Raw genomic sequence first — 17,422 nt, 5'->3', positions numbered from 1 at the left:
ATTATTTTGTGCTCCATAGATTGTGAAGATTTTGTTAGTTTGTTGCACGCTTTCTTCCACAAGTGAACTTCAGTGTTGACAGTTTATTTTGCGTCAGCATTAGCTTTGGCATGGTCGTTTCAGACTCAACAGGTTTAGGCAAATAGCTGGTATCTCATCCATTTAAGAATAACTGATGAGAGCGAGATTTTTTTTTTTTCTTAAAGTAAATAATTCTTAGTGTTAAAACATAAATATGTAAGAACATACAGATTTGCTGATCTTCTTGCTATATATTTAACTAGATTCCAACTCATGAGCTCTTAGTTTTCCATTATAGGGTTATACTATTACGTTAGACTTCTCATCTGCATTATGTCCTCAGCCATACTTAGAATCATGTTTAGGAATAATATAAAATGTGATTATTTAAGCTTGGTCAAAGTGTAGTTAGTAGGATTTGAGTTGGCTATATACATGTGGATGTGCAAATCCTCGTGTAATTTTTGTCCACATATGAATTTAAACGTGCGATCTTCCTACAAAGCTGATTAAAGTTGATTATTTTTTTCCTAAGGTATGATTTTTGTTTTTCTTATGTGGCTCTTTAATTTTCCATTTAAATTGTTAAGGTATGGATTTTGCGCTTGTTTCCCAAGTAACCAAATTGTTGCATTTCAGATGTTACAGATAGATTTGTTTACACCTAAGAGGTTTCATACTTTAAAATGCATATCTGTGTTGAGGTCAGTGTGTTTGGAACCTCACAATCCTTTTCATGAACACAACACAAAATCAATAAGTGAATGACCTGTAGTAGCGTGGCAGCCGGTGTGACGCTCAAATAAGTTGAGGAGCGAAAGGGTGAAGCTGAACTGCTTTAACTGTACCGTACGCTTATCAAGGTTTGCAGTTAGAGGTCAGCAGGACTTGTATTTCTTCGTTGTTCAGAGGTGTCTGACTAAGTGACGCAAGCAGTAAGGTGTCTGAGATTTCAAAAACACTTGAGGACTTCTAGGTATCTGTGTCTGAATACTTCTTTGGGTTTCTCTTTTCTGTTTAATTTTTACATCTAAGTTCAGAAGAGTAAAATGCTCACAAAACCTTTGCTGTGATGCTGGAATATGAAGTAGTGTTTAATATTAAAGCAATACTGTGTGTACCACTGTGTGCTGAAACATGCATATGTGGATTTTCAGTGTGAGTGTTCACAGTGAGTGATTATTAAGGTTATAAATATTTGTCTTTCATATCCTTTGAGTAAGCGCTTTATGTTTTGTTTATATCAGTTCTATTAATTCTAAATATGATATTTTAGTAAGAGGGGTGTTTGGAAAAAAATATTATATTCCTTAGCTTATTAGATGTTATAATTGAAATCTGTAGTAGACTGTGATTTTCAAAACTTATTAAAAAAAAAAATTAACCTCCCCCTGGTTTTAAATCCATAATGAAATAACTGCTTCCTGTTCTGCTTATTCCTGGAGAGCAGGAGAGCTTGTTCCTGAAGAGCAATTTAAGATTGAATTTGTTCACCAGCTTGTCCAAGGGAAGTAGTCAGAGTTGCTCTCACAGGCCTGCCTCTCCAACTTGGTGTATTTCTGATAGTTACAGTTTAGTTCATACTGTTTATGATCTTGGCCTTTCTGCAGAGTTTGATTTAAGATGGAATCCTTGAAAAAAGTGAGCACAGTAGGAACTGCTTTGGTTCTTCTATTTAAAAAGTCATTCACCTGCCATGATTTTCCATCCATGCTAACATGCATTAATGTGAGAACTGTGGAAGTAGATGCTTTGAGGTAATTTTTGTTATTGCTGCTCTTTGTGGGGTCATGTAGAGTAGTCAAATTTATTTGAATAGGTTGGGGGAGGGATACGCGTTCGGAATAGATGATGTGCCTTGGAGAAACATTTAATTTCATTGCTATGTACCTAGAGAAAGGGTGGCATTTTTATGTTTTAACTTTATTTCAGGAAAATAGTTGTGTGTCAGCGCCAGTTATTTAGATCTATAATGTGCTTTAAGTGAGGTAGTACTCTGGATTTTAGGGACAGATGGAGTTTTTCTGTTTTCACTTTATTATGGTATAGCACTGGGTGTCCCAGAGAGCAATGTGGGTAGTTCCTTTGGTCTTCCTGACTGGAACTTTGTTGACCTGTTGCAGGTATTGCTGGACCTTTCTTATTTTCTAACTGGAATAATTAAGGGCTGTTAGGGGAAGTAAACTACTTGTCAGATTGCAGTAGAGCTTGTACGAGCCTTATACAAACTCTGGGGTCACAAGGCACTTTTTTCTGTATCCCTTAGTTATAGGATGAAGGTAGAGGTGTCTGAAGTGGTTGAATGCAGATACCGTTACAGCACTTGCATTCTGAGTCTCAGAGTAGATTTGTCTGAATGTTTACTTGTGATATTTAAAAGCACAGAAGTGCTGCTGGCAAGTGAGGTTCAGTTAATGAAAAAGGGAATGGAGCTTTATGAGCTTGGAATAGTTTTCCTTTCCAAAGGTGTTTTGGGGGTGTGTGTATGTACAATCTCATTATATTTTGTTGCCTGCATTTAGGTAGTGTTTTTTCCAAAGCAATTTATGCATTTGCATCAAATTTCCCAGTCTAGTTCTGTGATGAATGAATAATGAATGCTCTAGATAAAATCATAATTACTTGTCATTTAGAAAACATCATCTTTCTTTATGCTTAGGTAGGTTTTTTGTTAGCATATGCTCATTTCATATAGTACTTATCAAAATGGTGTTCTTCAGACTGGGTCTCTTGTAGTTGCAGGTTTGTTTTTTTTTTTCCCCATAGTCTTTGGGCGGTGATTTTTGGGGCTGCTTCTGCCAGTTTCCTCTTCATCTGGGTGATCTTTATTTGTCTCCCATTTAAGTAACCAGCCACAGTACACTAAATTCAGAAGCACCTGTGAGACAGGAGGTAGAGCTGTACGGTTGTTCATCCATTACTTGAATGAGAAAAGGTTTTAAGCAAATTAGGGGTACCTAGTACTCGGTTAAACATGGCAGTGTTTTTCAGAACAAACTTGGGCTATAAATGCTTATGTAATCTGTGTTGACCTATGGCTCCCTTTATAGTCTGTCATTTGACCGATTCCTGAACATGTATTTCAGGAGTTGATGTGTATGTCACCGCCTTAAACATATCTGTACTTAACGTTGTTTTGGAAAGTTCTTTCTCTGGGTCAGTTATGACAAATGGATATTTAATCTTATGTCAGATGGATATTGGCCAAGTTATGGCTAATGAAATGCTGGGAACTTTTGTGCATTTTTGGATGTGAAGGAATTTCTTTTGCTTTGATTTCTCTCTCCCACCCCCATCTCCAATACAAGGTCAATTTATAAATTAGGATTGGGTGTTCCTTCCTCCAGAAGGTACAACTCTTCACAGCAATTGCAGTCTGTCAGATTGGAAACTAAGGGCATGGCAGTGTTTTGAGACAGATTGTGTTCTAGTTTGGTCTGTTAATATTTCTAGTAGATTGTTATCAGACTGATGAGAATTGATGCCTAGAAATTTAGAGGCTTAAACAAATCTACAGTGATAGTTCCTTTCATTAAATGATACCTTAACAAGTCACTCAGTACTGTAGGGGGATCTCACTTTTGAGGACAAGAAGATAAATCTTGGGTCAGCTGCTGTCTTGCAAGTAAAGGCTGATAAACCTGAAGGAATTGCTCCAGTGCTGCCTTCTGTGATCACTCTTTCTTCTTACTAGAGCCACTGTAAGAGACTGTCCTTGGAAGCCTTGAACAAGTAGTGTTGGGGCGACCTGCTCTGTTTCCCAGCTACCACTCTCTTGGTGCTCCTTCCACTGCCCACAGTTGCTCAGAGCTGCTGCCTTCTGCCTCCTTGGCAGCGTGACACTAATATGATTCTTGGCACTTTTACTGCTGGCTGGAGGGTGTTAAACTGGAGTAATGACACTGATCATAATCTTGCTGCCCTGGCGTTGCTGTTTCTTGAGTAAATCCCTGGGCAACAGCAGAGGACTAACTCAGGTCTGCTCGTGGATTTGAGGTAGAGTTTTAAAAAGCTTCAATGTTGAACACACTTGTGGTTAGGTGTGCATACTTACCATCACGGTCAGAGTTGTCATACACCAGTTAAGACTTGTGTTCAAAGTGTGCGTGTGTGTGTTCTTTATTCTTCAGGCAAAGGATGAAAAAGAAACTTCCAACTTTTGAAGTGAAGTTCAGCAGTATTCTGTCGCTTAATCTTCTCTTTCTCACCCCTTGTTGCTGAGTGTCTGCTTGCCTCTTCCAAATGACTTGTAATCTTGGATTTAGATAATTTTAAGATTTAAATAAGATTTAGACAATTTCAATGTGGGATTTCTTGCTCAATTTTCTGCCTCTTTTTTTTCTTTTTTCTTTTTGCTTGTTACCTCTGCCTTAGGCTAAGCCATGACTTCAGGATCTGGGCATGTGGACTCCAAGGCTGAGCTCACTGCTTTGCTTGAGCAATGGGAGAAAGAACATGGCAGCGGACAAGACATGGTCCCTATTCTCACCAGGTAAGATCTATTAAATAAATTCCTAAATTTGAATATCTGAAGTTGCTTGATAGCAGCTTTTACCATGTTTTTGCTTGAGGTTTTTACGTACCTGAATACCTGTTGGTAATTAATTTCCTTGCTCTGGAAGTTGAACTATGAGTGTGGTATTTAAATACACACATTTTTTGGTAATAAACTTATATTGCAAAGATATTAAACAGACTGCCTCTAAAACATGAATTTAATTCTCTGAAATAGTAGAAGTCAGAGGAAACATTAAATTGTTGAAATAACTTTGGTATCTTCACCTGAAGCTTGTAAAACGTTGATCAAGATCAAAAGCTATGAGAATGTTGTTCCATCAGAGTGGTGGTGTGATGTTTGTGATTGTAGTAGCATTCATCAGATTAAATGAAAGGATGAGAGTGATTCCTTGGATGAATCAAGGGAATTATCTTGAGAAGATATTATTGAAGCTCATAGGGCATGTTTAAAGCGAAATTTTTAAACTTGATTTTTTTTTTTTTTTTTTAACTGGATGTTGATTGACTGGCATTGTATTGTATGTGTGAGGAAAATTCCCTGGACCAATAAATTATTTTTAGGAGATGGGTAGGTACTAGTGACACCGTTCATTATAAGACATCTTCTATTACAAGGAAATGTTTGAATTATCGATTCCATTTGTCGTTTCCCAAACCTCTTGGGTAAACTGATATTGCTTCTGCTTTAACAGAAGATTCACAGAAATTCCACCCAATTCTTCCTCTTGCTTCTGCTGGTAAACCTGTGGCCTGCCTGGTATATGCAGAAGGACTTACTGCACTTGTACATTAAGAGCAGTCCAGGTTTCTGTACTGTACTGTTCTGTGTTGTTGGGTCAGAGAAGTCAGTGTACAGATTCTGAGCTGGCACTGGGTGGAAATAACAGGAATCTGATGGAGCTTCTTTGCATGGATCTGTGCCATGCCTCACCTAGCGCGCACAACTTTTGCTGTTCTTACTATGTTTTAAGAATCACAGCACAGAAGAGGGAGATGAGCAGCAGAAAGCCAATCCTAAACACTTGAAAATGAGTAGGTCTCTTGAAAACCATGAAACATGTTTTGGTGTATCTTTGTGTATTATCTGATTTGTGTCTTGAAGGAAACATATGTGCTATTTTGAAGCTTTTTCTTGCAGGCATAAACAGCAGGAATTTACTATATTCTAAGAAATTTAAAGAAATTTGAATTAAACACATCTTTTCTTGTGTTTATAGCAGTCTGGCACTTCTTGCTTCTCCTCAGTTCCTTGAGTTCCCAACATTATTTATGCCCAGACAAGTCTGATAACTCTCTTCATCCTCCAAGGTTTCTGGGCACCAGGCAGAGTGGTTATGGATGGTGAAAGCTTGGGTATTTTTGGCTTTAGCGAAGATAATAGAGATTTATTTAAGGTAGATAGCAGGGGGATCTACTGGCTCTTGCAGAAGTTGGATTTACAATGCTTCAGTTATCAATGAAAGCTGTGTGTCTGTTTGGAGTAGAGGGTTTTAAGTACAGCATAGGTTTAAAAGAGTTTGCTAGAAAAGATGCTAGGAATCCTCACCAACTGGAGCTTGCATTAGAGACGTCCAGAGGCAGAGTAGTGCCCTTGCATCTTGTTTTAGACTTAAGGCAGGGGAAGCTGTGGTTGTGCTTGTTGGTGAGTGACGTTTTTCTACTTCCTTCCGCCTTCTGAGCTAAATGGAAGAGAACTTCCCTGTGTAGATGGGGGCCTGTTAAATGTGCTGCCGAGGCAGCATATATGAGAGTGCAGTACTGAGTGTTTCAACAGTAAAAGGACAACAAGGACAACAACAGCAACAGTGTGGCTTATAGGCCACAGCTGAACTGTCACTTCTAAATAAGCCAGTTTTGTGGATTTACGAACTCTGGAGTGTCAGAAGGTATGAATTGAAGAAATTGCTTGGAAAGCATGTCAGCAAACAACAGATATTGAATATATATGGTGTTCAAAAAAACTGTAAATTGAAATGATCCTGCAAGAGCATTAGTTCATAGTTTGGATGCAAGTCATGTGCAACCATTCTGGCAAATCCTGGAAGTCAGGTCCTTCACTGCATCTCAAGATCCCCTTTCATAAAGGGAATGAATCAGCAGCTCAAGACCATACTTCATATCCACAAACCAAGTGTGGTGTTGTATGGGATCCTAGAGCATCTTACACTGTTGCAATCTGTTGTAAAGGCTCGGGTTGGTCATTAATGCCAAATGATGGCATAGAGCAGTATTAGGATGGCTTTACATTATGCCGTCTAGATCAATGGGAGTCTTCCAAAGTTGACGTACTTTATGTACACCACTGCCCCTTCCTTCCCCACCCGCAAGGTGAGCTCAGTTTGTGGCAAGTGAAAATGATGATCTGACTTAACTTTCCAAACATGATGGCAAAGACAGTTGTAATGAGAAAAAAAATTAGTCAGAAGTGGGGGAAAAGAACCCCTACCCCGTGTAAAACCTAGATCTTGTCTGCAAACTCTGAAGTGGCTAGAGAGCCAAGACAATGCCAAGTGAACGAAGGAAATCTTGAAACCTGAGTAAAAGTTCTGTGGTTTTGTGAATGGCTTTTTGTTAAAGCCCTGTGTACCGTGTGCCTATGTTATGAGGCAGGAATGAGCTTTGTTAGTTATTTGACTCTCCTGTTGCTTCAACTGAGAATTGACGAAGCTGTTGATCCAGATAGATTCATCCAAGTCACTTCACAAACCGCCTTTGTATGTGTTAGTTAAAAGAAGGGTATTATAAGCAAGCTTAGTTTGCGTTTTGTTTTTTTCTTTTTGAAAGTCAATTTTAAAGAGGCAGTGCTTTTATTTTGGTCAAACAATTGTGACTAATTGTCTCAAAAAGCCCTGTAATTGGTGATTCACATCCCAGTTTCATCTAGGCTGTGATAATGTTGTCGTCCCTGAAACCACGCGGCAGTTTCAGCTGGCATGCTGTTTGGCTGCCTACCTAAACAGGGTGGACTGATGAGAATGTAATGCTCGCCTTCTCTGCTGCTTGTATGTCCTTTCTGGCACATAATCAAAATGCTGATTATCACCTAAAAAGACCTGGCAAATCCAGGGTGCAGCTTCTCAACTCCAGTTGTCCCAGTTGTCTGTCAGTAGGCACCCCTCAAGCTATTAGTTCTCATGGAAAAATATGAGGAGCTGGCAGTGGAGTATTTAAGTAACTTGCTTTTGCCAGAAATTCATGAGAGCTCAAGCTGTGCCACCTGTTAGCAAGGGACATAATTTGCATCTCTTTGCATTCAGGCTTACTAAAAGTAAATATTGGAACCCCACAGGATAAACAGTTTGCTGAAAGGTAATTGTCAGATCAGAGACAAGCAGGAAAGTTCTCTGCTCGTTCCTGATAAGCTAATTTGCTGTTCCTACAGTCTGGGCAGGCTTCATAACATCATCCTCTGTCATACTGGCAAGTCAGTGTAGTTCACAGAGACAGAACTAAGTCAATTTTTGCCTCTAATTGTCCCTGGGAGCACAGGATGTTTTCTGGAAAGTAACAGGATTGGAGTAGAAGTCAGTGGCATTCTGTAAGGGAAATCCTCTGCAAAAGACAAATATTTTTCCAGGGATTACCACAGCCTTCCAGCAGTTTTCCCTCCCCTATAACTCTGCCTAGATCTCTACCCTGAGGTATTAAGACCTTGTTTTAAAATGCTGTGCTACACATAGGTTCTGCACCCTACTCTAGATCTCAGTAGAGGGGAGGGAATGAGGTTTTAAACCAAGGAAATAACTTTTAATTTGCTAATGTTTTTTGAATACTGCTCTTTATTTCAACTCAAACTTGCATGTATTTCTGCTGTAACATTTCATGGAGAAAGACAGTGGGTGACTATGGCATTATTTATTGCTTGAATATCAGATAATCACCCTCTTCTTGGTTTTGTTTAAATAAAAATAATAGTTAATTCCCTTACTGCTCATTCTAAATGAATTAGAGCATAGGATTTCTTGTGTCTGCTAAGGCTGCTTCTCAGTTTAGGGGAAGGCATAACTTCAAAACAACCTTCAATTTTTGTCTGATATGGAGGAGCATTTGATGTATTTTGAAGGTCTATGAATAGGGAGCTGTCTGAGTTTCTCCCTGTCTTATCCATTGTGGTAACTGACACATGCTAAAAAGTTGAGCTTTGATGGAGCTGATTGGATAAGCCAAATAGAGGTTATACAATACTTTATTAAATATTAAATCCTTTTATTATTACACAATATTGTTAAAATTTAATATGCAAAAATAACAAAAAATTGCGTAGGCAGTTTGAGTGGCTGCGCCTGTGCAGACTGAATAGGAAGGAGGACTAAGTCATCTGTTCAGAACTTACTCTACTGCGAAAGAAAGACTATGTGATGGTGAGAAGTACTACTCAAGCCCTTTATTTACTCTAGTTCTCTACAGTATGTGTCCTAGAACATCACCAAGACTCTAACACGAATAAATAAAAGGTATTGGCCCTTCCAGGGCATCATGCTTGTGCATCACTGGGACATTGATATGGCTTCAGTGTGTTTTGGAGCATGGTGGGGGGAGATGAAATATAAGAGGCAAGTCTCTTTCCTCATCCCTCTATTGTGAATGGTCTGAAATCCTCTGATGGCTCTGAATACTGTTCAAATGAAAGCTGATGAGCTGTACTTGTATAGTACTTTGACAGATAGACTATTGTGAGGAGTTGTGTACTAGGAGAAGACCGAGTGTGAATTCTGCTCATTTGTTGTTGTTCCTTTTGCAGAATGTCTGAGCTGATTGAGAAGGAGACTGAAGAGTACCGCAAAGGGGACCCAGACCCATTTGATGACCGACACCCAGGTAAGATGTCCTGAATGGTTTTGGCAGCACCAACTCTGTCACAACGGATACCTGGTAGTTCATATTTGAGAGTAAGCAATTTTTAGCCTGAACGTGCTCACTGCTGATCAAGGTCTGATACCGCTTTTGCAGTGGGTAATTGTGTTCTGTAGTGCTGATATCTGGCAGTTTTGAGGTTTGCTGCAAGATTTTGAGGCTCTGGGTAGAGTTTTGGAAGCGTTTTTCAGAGGCTGATTTATGATATAAGTGATATAAGTGTATGATCATGTAAACAAGCTGTAGTTAATGTGAAGTAGTAGATGTTAGAGAAGACAGTCTGTCTCAGGTTATCTTCAGTTTGCTGTTGAGTAAGTGCAGTACTTTAGAATACTTACATACAGTCACTGATGCTTTTTATCTTGTTATCCTGAGACATTTTTTTTTTTTTTGATTACTTATTTCTGAGTTACTGGAGCAGTTTGCTTGGTGTCTGCATCTTCACTGTCTACAAAAATGACAGTTCAATGCTATTAGAGCACTAGAATGTGTTGTGCTGTGACTGGTAGGAATTCTAGGGAGGTAATGCCTACTAGAAGAAATTTTAAGTCAGTAAATAATTCATATGATTTCTTCTGTATTTTTTCTTCTGAGAAAGGTCCTGCTACTAGAGTATTCCACAATCAGTTTGAAGATAGCAGTTTGGTATTAATCTTGACATCTTGAGGTAGGTAGATAAGTCTTTTCCTGTTTCTCCCACAGGTCGAGCGGACCCAGAGTGCATGCTTGGTCACTTACTGAGGATACTCTTCAAGAATGATGATTTCATGAATGCGGTAGGTTTGCTCTGAGAACTCTATCTGTCAGTTCCTGACACCTTCTTTTGGCTTTTGTTTACTCTGTGCTGGTTGACCTCAGTACTCATTTAATATTTATTTTACTGGTGTAGGGACTATCTCTTCCAGAGCAGTGGTTTTTGAAATGGGTTTAAGTGTAACTCATTTGCCACTGTTAAAGTGACTCAAGGAAAGGGGAGTTCATGAGCTGTTTGGGAGTGCTGGAATATGTGTAGTAACAACTGAATTAGTTCTTCTCAAGGTTTGTCGGTCTCTTTAAAGAAAATGTAGCTCCTCTAATGCAAGTTTAAAAGCATGATTAATTTCTGTAATGGAAATTAATACCACTAATTCTAATGCCTTGTCTCTGACTACTTGGAAATGCTGGACTGCCTGTAGGAGCAGAGGAGCATGTCAGCTCTAGAAGACTCAGGCAGAGGATTAAGAGGCAGGAGTCTGGCTTTCCTCCATTGCTATACTCTAACATGAGTTAGTAGCTAGAATTCTTGTTACCCTCACCTTCCTGCAAGCACCTGTATTGCTGGGAAGATTCTGACAGATTGCTTGCGTGTTGCTTTCTGTCTTAAACTGCAAGTGGTAAGCGCACATAGATGCCGTTAGAAGTGTGCTTTTTTAAATGTAATTTTATTTTCAGCTTTTATCTTCTCACGTTTACACTGTTATTGAACTGCAATATTTTTTTTCTAGGCATTTGTCTTTACAAATCAGTTCAAGATAGATATTTAGTCAGTGAACAGCAGATCAGAGGGGAATTCTGTTTCTTTGAGAAGCAATTTCAACTTCTGAGGCACGGGAGGAAGCAGGTTAAAGGCTGGTCATCTTTAGATCCAGGGCTTACATACTGACACTTCTTCCTTTATCATTTTGCTGCTGTGGGAGTTGTAAGGCTTTCACTGCACTGGTTTTGGTCAGAACTGAATTTCAAACCAATGCTGTTCCTGATCTTCTCTAGCTAGTGAACGCTTATGTGATGACAAGCAGAGAACCTCCATTAAACACTGCTGCCTGCCGTCTTCTTCTGGATATCATGCCGGGACTGGAAACAGCTGTTGTCTTTCAGGAAAAGGTATCATCTATATACTAAGGCTTGGTTTTTAAGCTTGGCGTATTACATATGCCAAGAATTCTTCCCACAGGAGAAACCAGTACAAAGCCATATTGAAATCCTGTCTCTAGGAGACAATCTGTTCAATCTTACTAATGGTTTGGGGCTTTTTGATGTTGGCTTGTTCAACTGACCAAATCTTGGGTATTTCACAGCTTGTAAGGGATTGTGATTCAAACACAGGAGCTGGAACTTAATGTAATGTTTTGGGAAATGTTATACTCTGAATTGTTATTTCATAGGGCTCTGAATGGAGCAGGCTGTATAGAATGTGAAGACTTGCTGTAGGAGTCTTGCCCAGTAATCCCCAGCTACAGCAGAGCGATAGCATTATTAGAGCTAAGTGATAAGCAAGTCATACTTTAACTAAGCAGTCTAAAATCCACATGCTTTGTGGGGATTATCTGGAACTGTGATGGACAGCTGAATTGGACTTCTGTGTGTTGACAAATGTGGTTTTCTGAAGGAATGCACTGAGGGTTGAAAGTGAGGAGGAAGGTGGTTTCAATCCTGAGCCCCAGTTTCCTCATCTGTAAAAATTAATGCAGTATTTTTTTAAGTTTGGAAATCGGTTAGTGCTTTATATGAAAGTTCCAAATTAGTTTCTTTACTATTGGAAATATGGATATGAACTCTAAAGCATGATAAAAGGTAAGAATAATGTTCTCCCTTTGTTGATGGATTGAAATTAATTTGAGTTCTTTGTAATCTGTCCAAAAGCTAAGGCTGTGCGACTTTGATTGGAAAAAAAAATTAAAAGCAAAACAATACTTCCCTATTTGTGGAGGATATAGTTTTTTTTCCAGAGACTAAATCTTTCTGTAAATTGGAATTAAATTTTTAAGTTAAGTTTTGCACTTAAGGACTTTTCTTCTCTTGACTTGAGAGTATATAGAGCTCTGTTATGCCACTTTGGGTTCCTGTATGTAGGAGGCTTTAGGATAGCTCAAATCGGTTGAAGAGGGTACTGTTCTGGTCATAAAGAGGTCCTCTAGCGGCCAAGGTACGTCAGATCTCATCGATTTTTTTTTCTTTTTTTTTTTAAATGACATAACAGCATTTAAATAATAATGCAATTTTTTTAAAAAATGTAACAGGGAGGTCTTTAAAAATCTGTAAGCTGAGAGTTCTCATTGAAATGTATGTCTATTCATTATTACTTTTAGCCGGTCTTTTATTGTATTGTACCTGTGATTCAAATTGTATGCAAGATTCCTGTCACAGTAATGATCTGTTGTTGTATGATGTTTCAAAATCTAGTAGTGATTTATAGTAAAAAATAGAATCTTTCATTCTAAACCATTCTCTTTTTAATTGACTCTTTTAATTTTTAATTAAGTTATCCAGGCTTGTTAAGAAAAGTTGCCTGGCAGGCTGTGATCAAACACTGCTGATTTTATTACTATTAAAAATATTAACCATATTTAACATTAAGATTTTAATCAGTACAGATTGGTATACTTGCATGCATTTCTGTCTTCTCCAAACATTATGGATTTCTGACTATGTTGAGAATTGTTCTTTTCGTTGGCAAGTAGTCATTGATGTAAAGAGTTCCTCTGGCACCAGGTAGCTTGCTTATTTAAATTGCAAGCTTTTAATGAAATGTAAGAAACTTACCCAAATTCCATTCTACTTGGTGTAAACTCAACATGGCTTCTTTGAAATCTGCTAATTGCTGGAGATTTATATTAGTGAAACTGACAGGAGCTTTTGGCTTGTGTGTTTTGTAGCTGTATTGTTTTACTAGTTCCCGGGCAGTAGGTTGACTGGCCACTTCAGAAGATTTTTGCAGGTGCAAATCCTGATTGCAGATATCTAATGCCTGGAAATAGTTTCACACAGCTTAAAATGTTAGATTTTTTTTTTTTTTTTTGGTTCAAGATATTTTTGATTCAAGATATTTTTGATTTGTTACATGATTAGGAGGAAATCTAGCCTGGTCATTGCCAGAGATTGGGAGAATTGTTACCTACAGATGCTTTTGCTGTGACTGAGAAGTTAGAAATGAAATATAACTGTTGGATTTGCTTTCTTATTTTCTTCATTCTAGGAAGGCATAGTTGAAAATCTCTTTAAGTGGGCACGAGAGGCTGATCAACCTCTAAGGACATACGCAACAGGGCTATTAGGAGGAGCCATGGAAAACCAAGATATTGCTGCAAATTACAGGGATGAGAACTCACAATTGGTAAATATCTCTCGATCACTTTCCTTTTTTTAGAGGGCAGATACCTTTACCTTTTTTTGTGTTTCAACTTGTGGGTTGAGATAGAGACAGTTTAATAAAACAGAAAAGGAAAAATAACAATATGGTAAAATAATATACAAAATACAGTAATACAACACAAGTCATTTTGACCACCCGGTGAATTGCTTGCCCGGCTCCTCCTGAGCAGTGATCACGGATTGCAGCCTCCGGCTAACCCCATTGATATACCGACCGTGACGTCTGGTACGGAATATTCCACTGGCCATGCCATCATTCTGTCTATGCTCCTTCTCAGCTTCTGGGGGAAGCTGAAAAAAGTCCTTGAATAGTATAAACATCACCTGGCAACAACTAACCCAATATGCATTATTGCCATTATTTTCCTACTAAATCTGAAAACACAGCAACTACCAGAAAGAAAATTAACTCTACCCCAGCTGAAACCAGGACAGATGTTTATCAGCAGTTGAGATGACTTTCGGAAAAAGGCAGAATAGGCAAATTTGCCTCCCAGGACAGCATACAGTGTATTGAAGCATAGGTGAATTCTAATTCTAGGATAGGTAAGGCCTTTTAAAGTAAAAGCGTGACCTTAGGTTTTGTGGAACTGCAATTTATCAAAGCTGCTACTTCAAAAGGGAATGTCGCCTTTATTCTAGGCTAGGCAGAGATGATGTAAGGATGCTGCGGGCTGGTATGCGGTTCTGTTAGCACTGATAGAGCTCATCTGCTCTTAATGGCTTTCAAGCCACTTCCTGCTCACGCAGGAGACTAGGTGCTGATATTTTAGAATGAAAGTAGCGGTAGCAAAAAGGGTTTGAGTTTTCTATTTCACTTGAAATCATTATTTCTCTGGGCAAATGTACACCACAGCATGCTTGACACTTTATGCTGTGGTGTCAGTTGTATGATAAGAACAAAAAATGTGTATGTGAGTTGCATGATCAAAGCAAGAAGTGTGTTCTCATGCACGCTTCTTTTCTGAAACAGGTGGCTTTGGTGCTTCGACGGCTACGAGAGTTACAGGTCACTGAAATGACTACAAAACAAGAAAACAAGCGTCCCAGTCCTCGGAAAGTGCCGTCAGATCCTCTGCTGCCTCTAGATGAAGAGGCTGTGGATATGGATTATGGGGAAATGGCAGTAGATGGAGAGCAAGAGGAAGTTCCCGGTGATATGGAGATCTCCTTTCATCTTGATTCAAGTCATAAGACCAGTAGCAGAGTAAATTCTGCTACAAAGCTAGATGATGGGGGACTGAGAAAAAGCAAATCAGGGAAACAGCATGAAAGAGACGGCTTCCGGAAGGCCAAGCAAAAGCTGGGCTTCTCCGCTTCAGAACCAGAGCGGATGTTTGTTGAACTGTCCAACAGCAGCTGGTCAGAAATGTCCCCATGGGTGATTGGCACTAATTATACGCTTTACCCTTTGACTCCCGCCATAGAGCAGAGGCTAATTCTTCAGTACCTGACTCCCTTAGGGGAGTACCAAGAGGTGAGCATATGAAGGTGGGAGGAAACACTCTGTGCTTGAGTTCTTCTGACAAAACTATGAGTGGTATTGTGGGAAAAAATTTGCAGAACTGTTATATCTCACTCCAGTGTTTCCTGATGTGATTAAGACCAGTAATCTTTCCTGAGTTGTTAATGACTTCCAAATTGATGGAGTCATTAGTTTCAGTATTACTAGGTAGGTAATATTCAAACCTGAACCTAGCAGTTGTGTGGTCTAGTAGTTGGAGCACAGCACTAGGAATTTTATTCCTGGTTTCTGTTAAATTTGGTGATTGTTTATGTGACACAGGGCGAGTCACTTTGAAATACAGACATTTTTCCTGTTTCCTCTGATGGATGAAGTAGACTCCTGCAATTAAAAGTCTGAGGAAATAATGAACTTGAAATTCTAAATGAAGTGGTTTGTGTAACCTCTGCAGTAGCTCTGATGAGAAATGCTGTGACAATGTTATGCAGGTGCTTTTGAGAGCTGTCATTACTTACATGGACAAAGTAATTGGGCAGTGTCAGAATAACGAATAACCAAAGTGTGTTTCCTCTTTCCTTTTTTTTTTTTTGACCATAAAACTCAAGTTAGCATAGGTCTGCAAACCGCCTTTATCTGTGTCTAATCTTTTTTTAGGTGGTTTAACTTGATTTGAAATAGAACAAAGCAACAGTTTTGCTTTGTGATATACGTGTTGTGTGTGTGCACGTGTGTGCCTTGCTTCTGTGAGAGGAAAAGAAACCATTATCCCCCTAATAATACCCTGCATGCTGACGGGATCACTTCATATGCCAGCAATAATAGGATATAAAAATAGGAGTTAATAGTATAAAGCTGTTAAAGAATTATGCGAAGGGTTTTGGTTTGTTGCCCTGCTCTCCTGTTTTTTTCTGTTCAGTTGTTGGGTAGTTGTCTTTGCACAGATGAAAAATGGAACGTATCGCCAGGGTGGTTATTTGTGTGGATTTGCCATAGCCGCCCTTGAAGGAGAGTCTTAAGATTTCCATGTGGCAGCTGTCATGCACCTTGCTGCAGTCAGCAGATGTATTACAAGAGGTCTGTTAACCTTTATTGCTTCCTATGGATGGAGCTGGTTACCACTGACCTCTCATAACAGGTATCTGCCAACAGGGGAAAACTGGGGGTTTGAGAGAGTAAAAACCAAAACAGACCTTGTATTTCCCGTGAAACATTCAGCTAGTCTCCCCTTCTTATTTTTTGCAGCTACTGCCCATCTTTATGCAACTGGGATCAAGGGAACTGATGATGTACTACATCGATTTGAAGCGAACTAATGATGTGCTGCTCACTTTTGAAGCCCTTAAGGTAAATTACTTTCATAATGCATAAAATGTACCATAAACATTGTAAAAGCATTGAATATATATCTGCTGCATGCGTCAAAGGCAAATGCTCACCTTCTTTAGGCCTCTGTATCTTGCAGGATTCCCTGGGATTGGAATTGGCTTTCACTCAACTTGAATGCATTGTGGTTTTGTTTTTATAACTCTCAAGTATTTAAAATAAAAAAAAATTTAAAAAAAGAAAGGAAGGAAGGGGTAAAAAAAATCTTAATTTTGCAGGACATGCCATTAATTCCAACTGTCATCTGCCTATCTGAAGATGATAAAAATTGCTTTTTCTGTCAAACGCTAGTGTTCCTGCTGCCCTTAGGTGGCATTCCTGGGTAGTTCCACTGCCTGTCATCTCAAGGGACATTTGTGAGGAGTAAGAAGCATAAATGTCTTACTCCCAGAAGCCCCGGCATGACATCGCTGAGCTTAATGTTTGAAATACGATAGTTTTCTGTGACTAGTCTTTAGGCTACCTCCCCAAGGTACAAAACCATGCAAAATAACCTTCCTTAAGCCAAACCTGCAGTGCAGTAGCACAAGTTATATTTGTCTGTGCGTTCTTTCCCTCTTTTACAGTAACTTCTTGGCATCTGGTCCTCCAGTGTCATCTTTATCTCTATTTCATTGTCATTTGAGAATTTGTTTCCTTGGAAACAAATTCTGCTCCTACCAAAGGTGTAGGTTAACTCAGTTGGAAGTGGGGTGGACTTTACAATGGTTCTTACTTTTTCCTCCTAAGGTGTGGGTAATACAGAAAAGTAAAGTGTAGTAAACCTCAGTGCAGCTGCAGACTTCCATTTTAACAATAGCCTGTAAACTTCATTTTGTAAAAGTGTGAATACAAATTTAAATATTTCTTAGTGATAATAGGAAGTGCGTTAATATGAAAAGAATAGGAAGACTTAAGGTGGCCTATTGGATGATTTCTGAGTTGCTCTGCTTTTCTCGTATTTCTTTTGCAAGACGTCTAAAACACAGCAATAGTGTCTTTTTTGGGTTTTTGTCATTGGGATTAATACTACGTTCTGCAGTTAAATGTAATGGGAGGAGGAAATAAGGT

General features: G+C 38.9%; 1 protein-coding gene across 5 annotated transcripts in view; it reads left to right on the top strand.

Annotated features, from left to right (window-relative positions):
- DCAF1 (DDB1 and CUL4 associated factor 1) overlaps window positions 1–17,422 on the top strand; it is a 52,426-nt gene that overhangs the window by 1,138 nt on the left and 33,866 nt on the right. For all 5 annotated transcript variants that reach the window (XR_012589275.1, XR_012589274.1, XR_012589276.1 and 2 more), the window contains exons 2-8: window positions 4,396–4,513; window positions 9,281–9,357; window positions 10,096–10,169; window positions 11,143–11,256; window positions 13,349–13,486; window positions 14,498–15,001; window positions 16,232–16,333. Coding sequence is in view for 2 of the 5 variants with exons in the window: in XM_074602262.1 (XP_074458363.1) it covers window positions 4,404–4,513; window positions 9,281–9,357; window positions 10,096–10,169; window positions 11,143–11,256; window positions 13,349–13,486; window positions 14,498–15,001; window positions 16,232–16,333 (1,119 nt within the window). In the remaining 3 variants the exon portion in view is untranslated. The remainder of the gene's footprint in view (window positions 1–4,395; window positions 4,514–9,280; window positions 9,358–10,095; window positions 10,170–11,142; window positions 11,257–13,348; window positions 13,487–14,497; window positions 15,002–16,231; window positions 16,334–17,422) is intronic.

Source organism: Larus michahellis, chromosome 10, assembly GCF_964199755.1.
Source record: "Larus michahellis chromosome 10, bLarMic1.1, whole genome shotgun sequence".
Lineage (NCBI taxonomy): Eukaryota > Metazoa > Chordata > Aves > Charadriiformes > Laridae > Larus > Larus michahellis.
The sequence above is the reverse complement of the archived record's forward strand: the minus strand, read 5'-3'. Positions and strand labels throughout refer to the sequence as shown.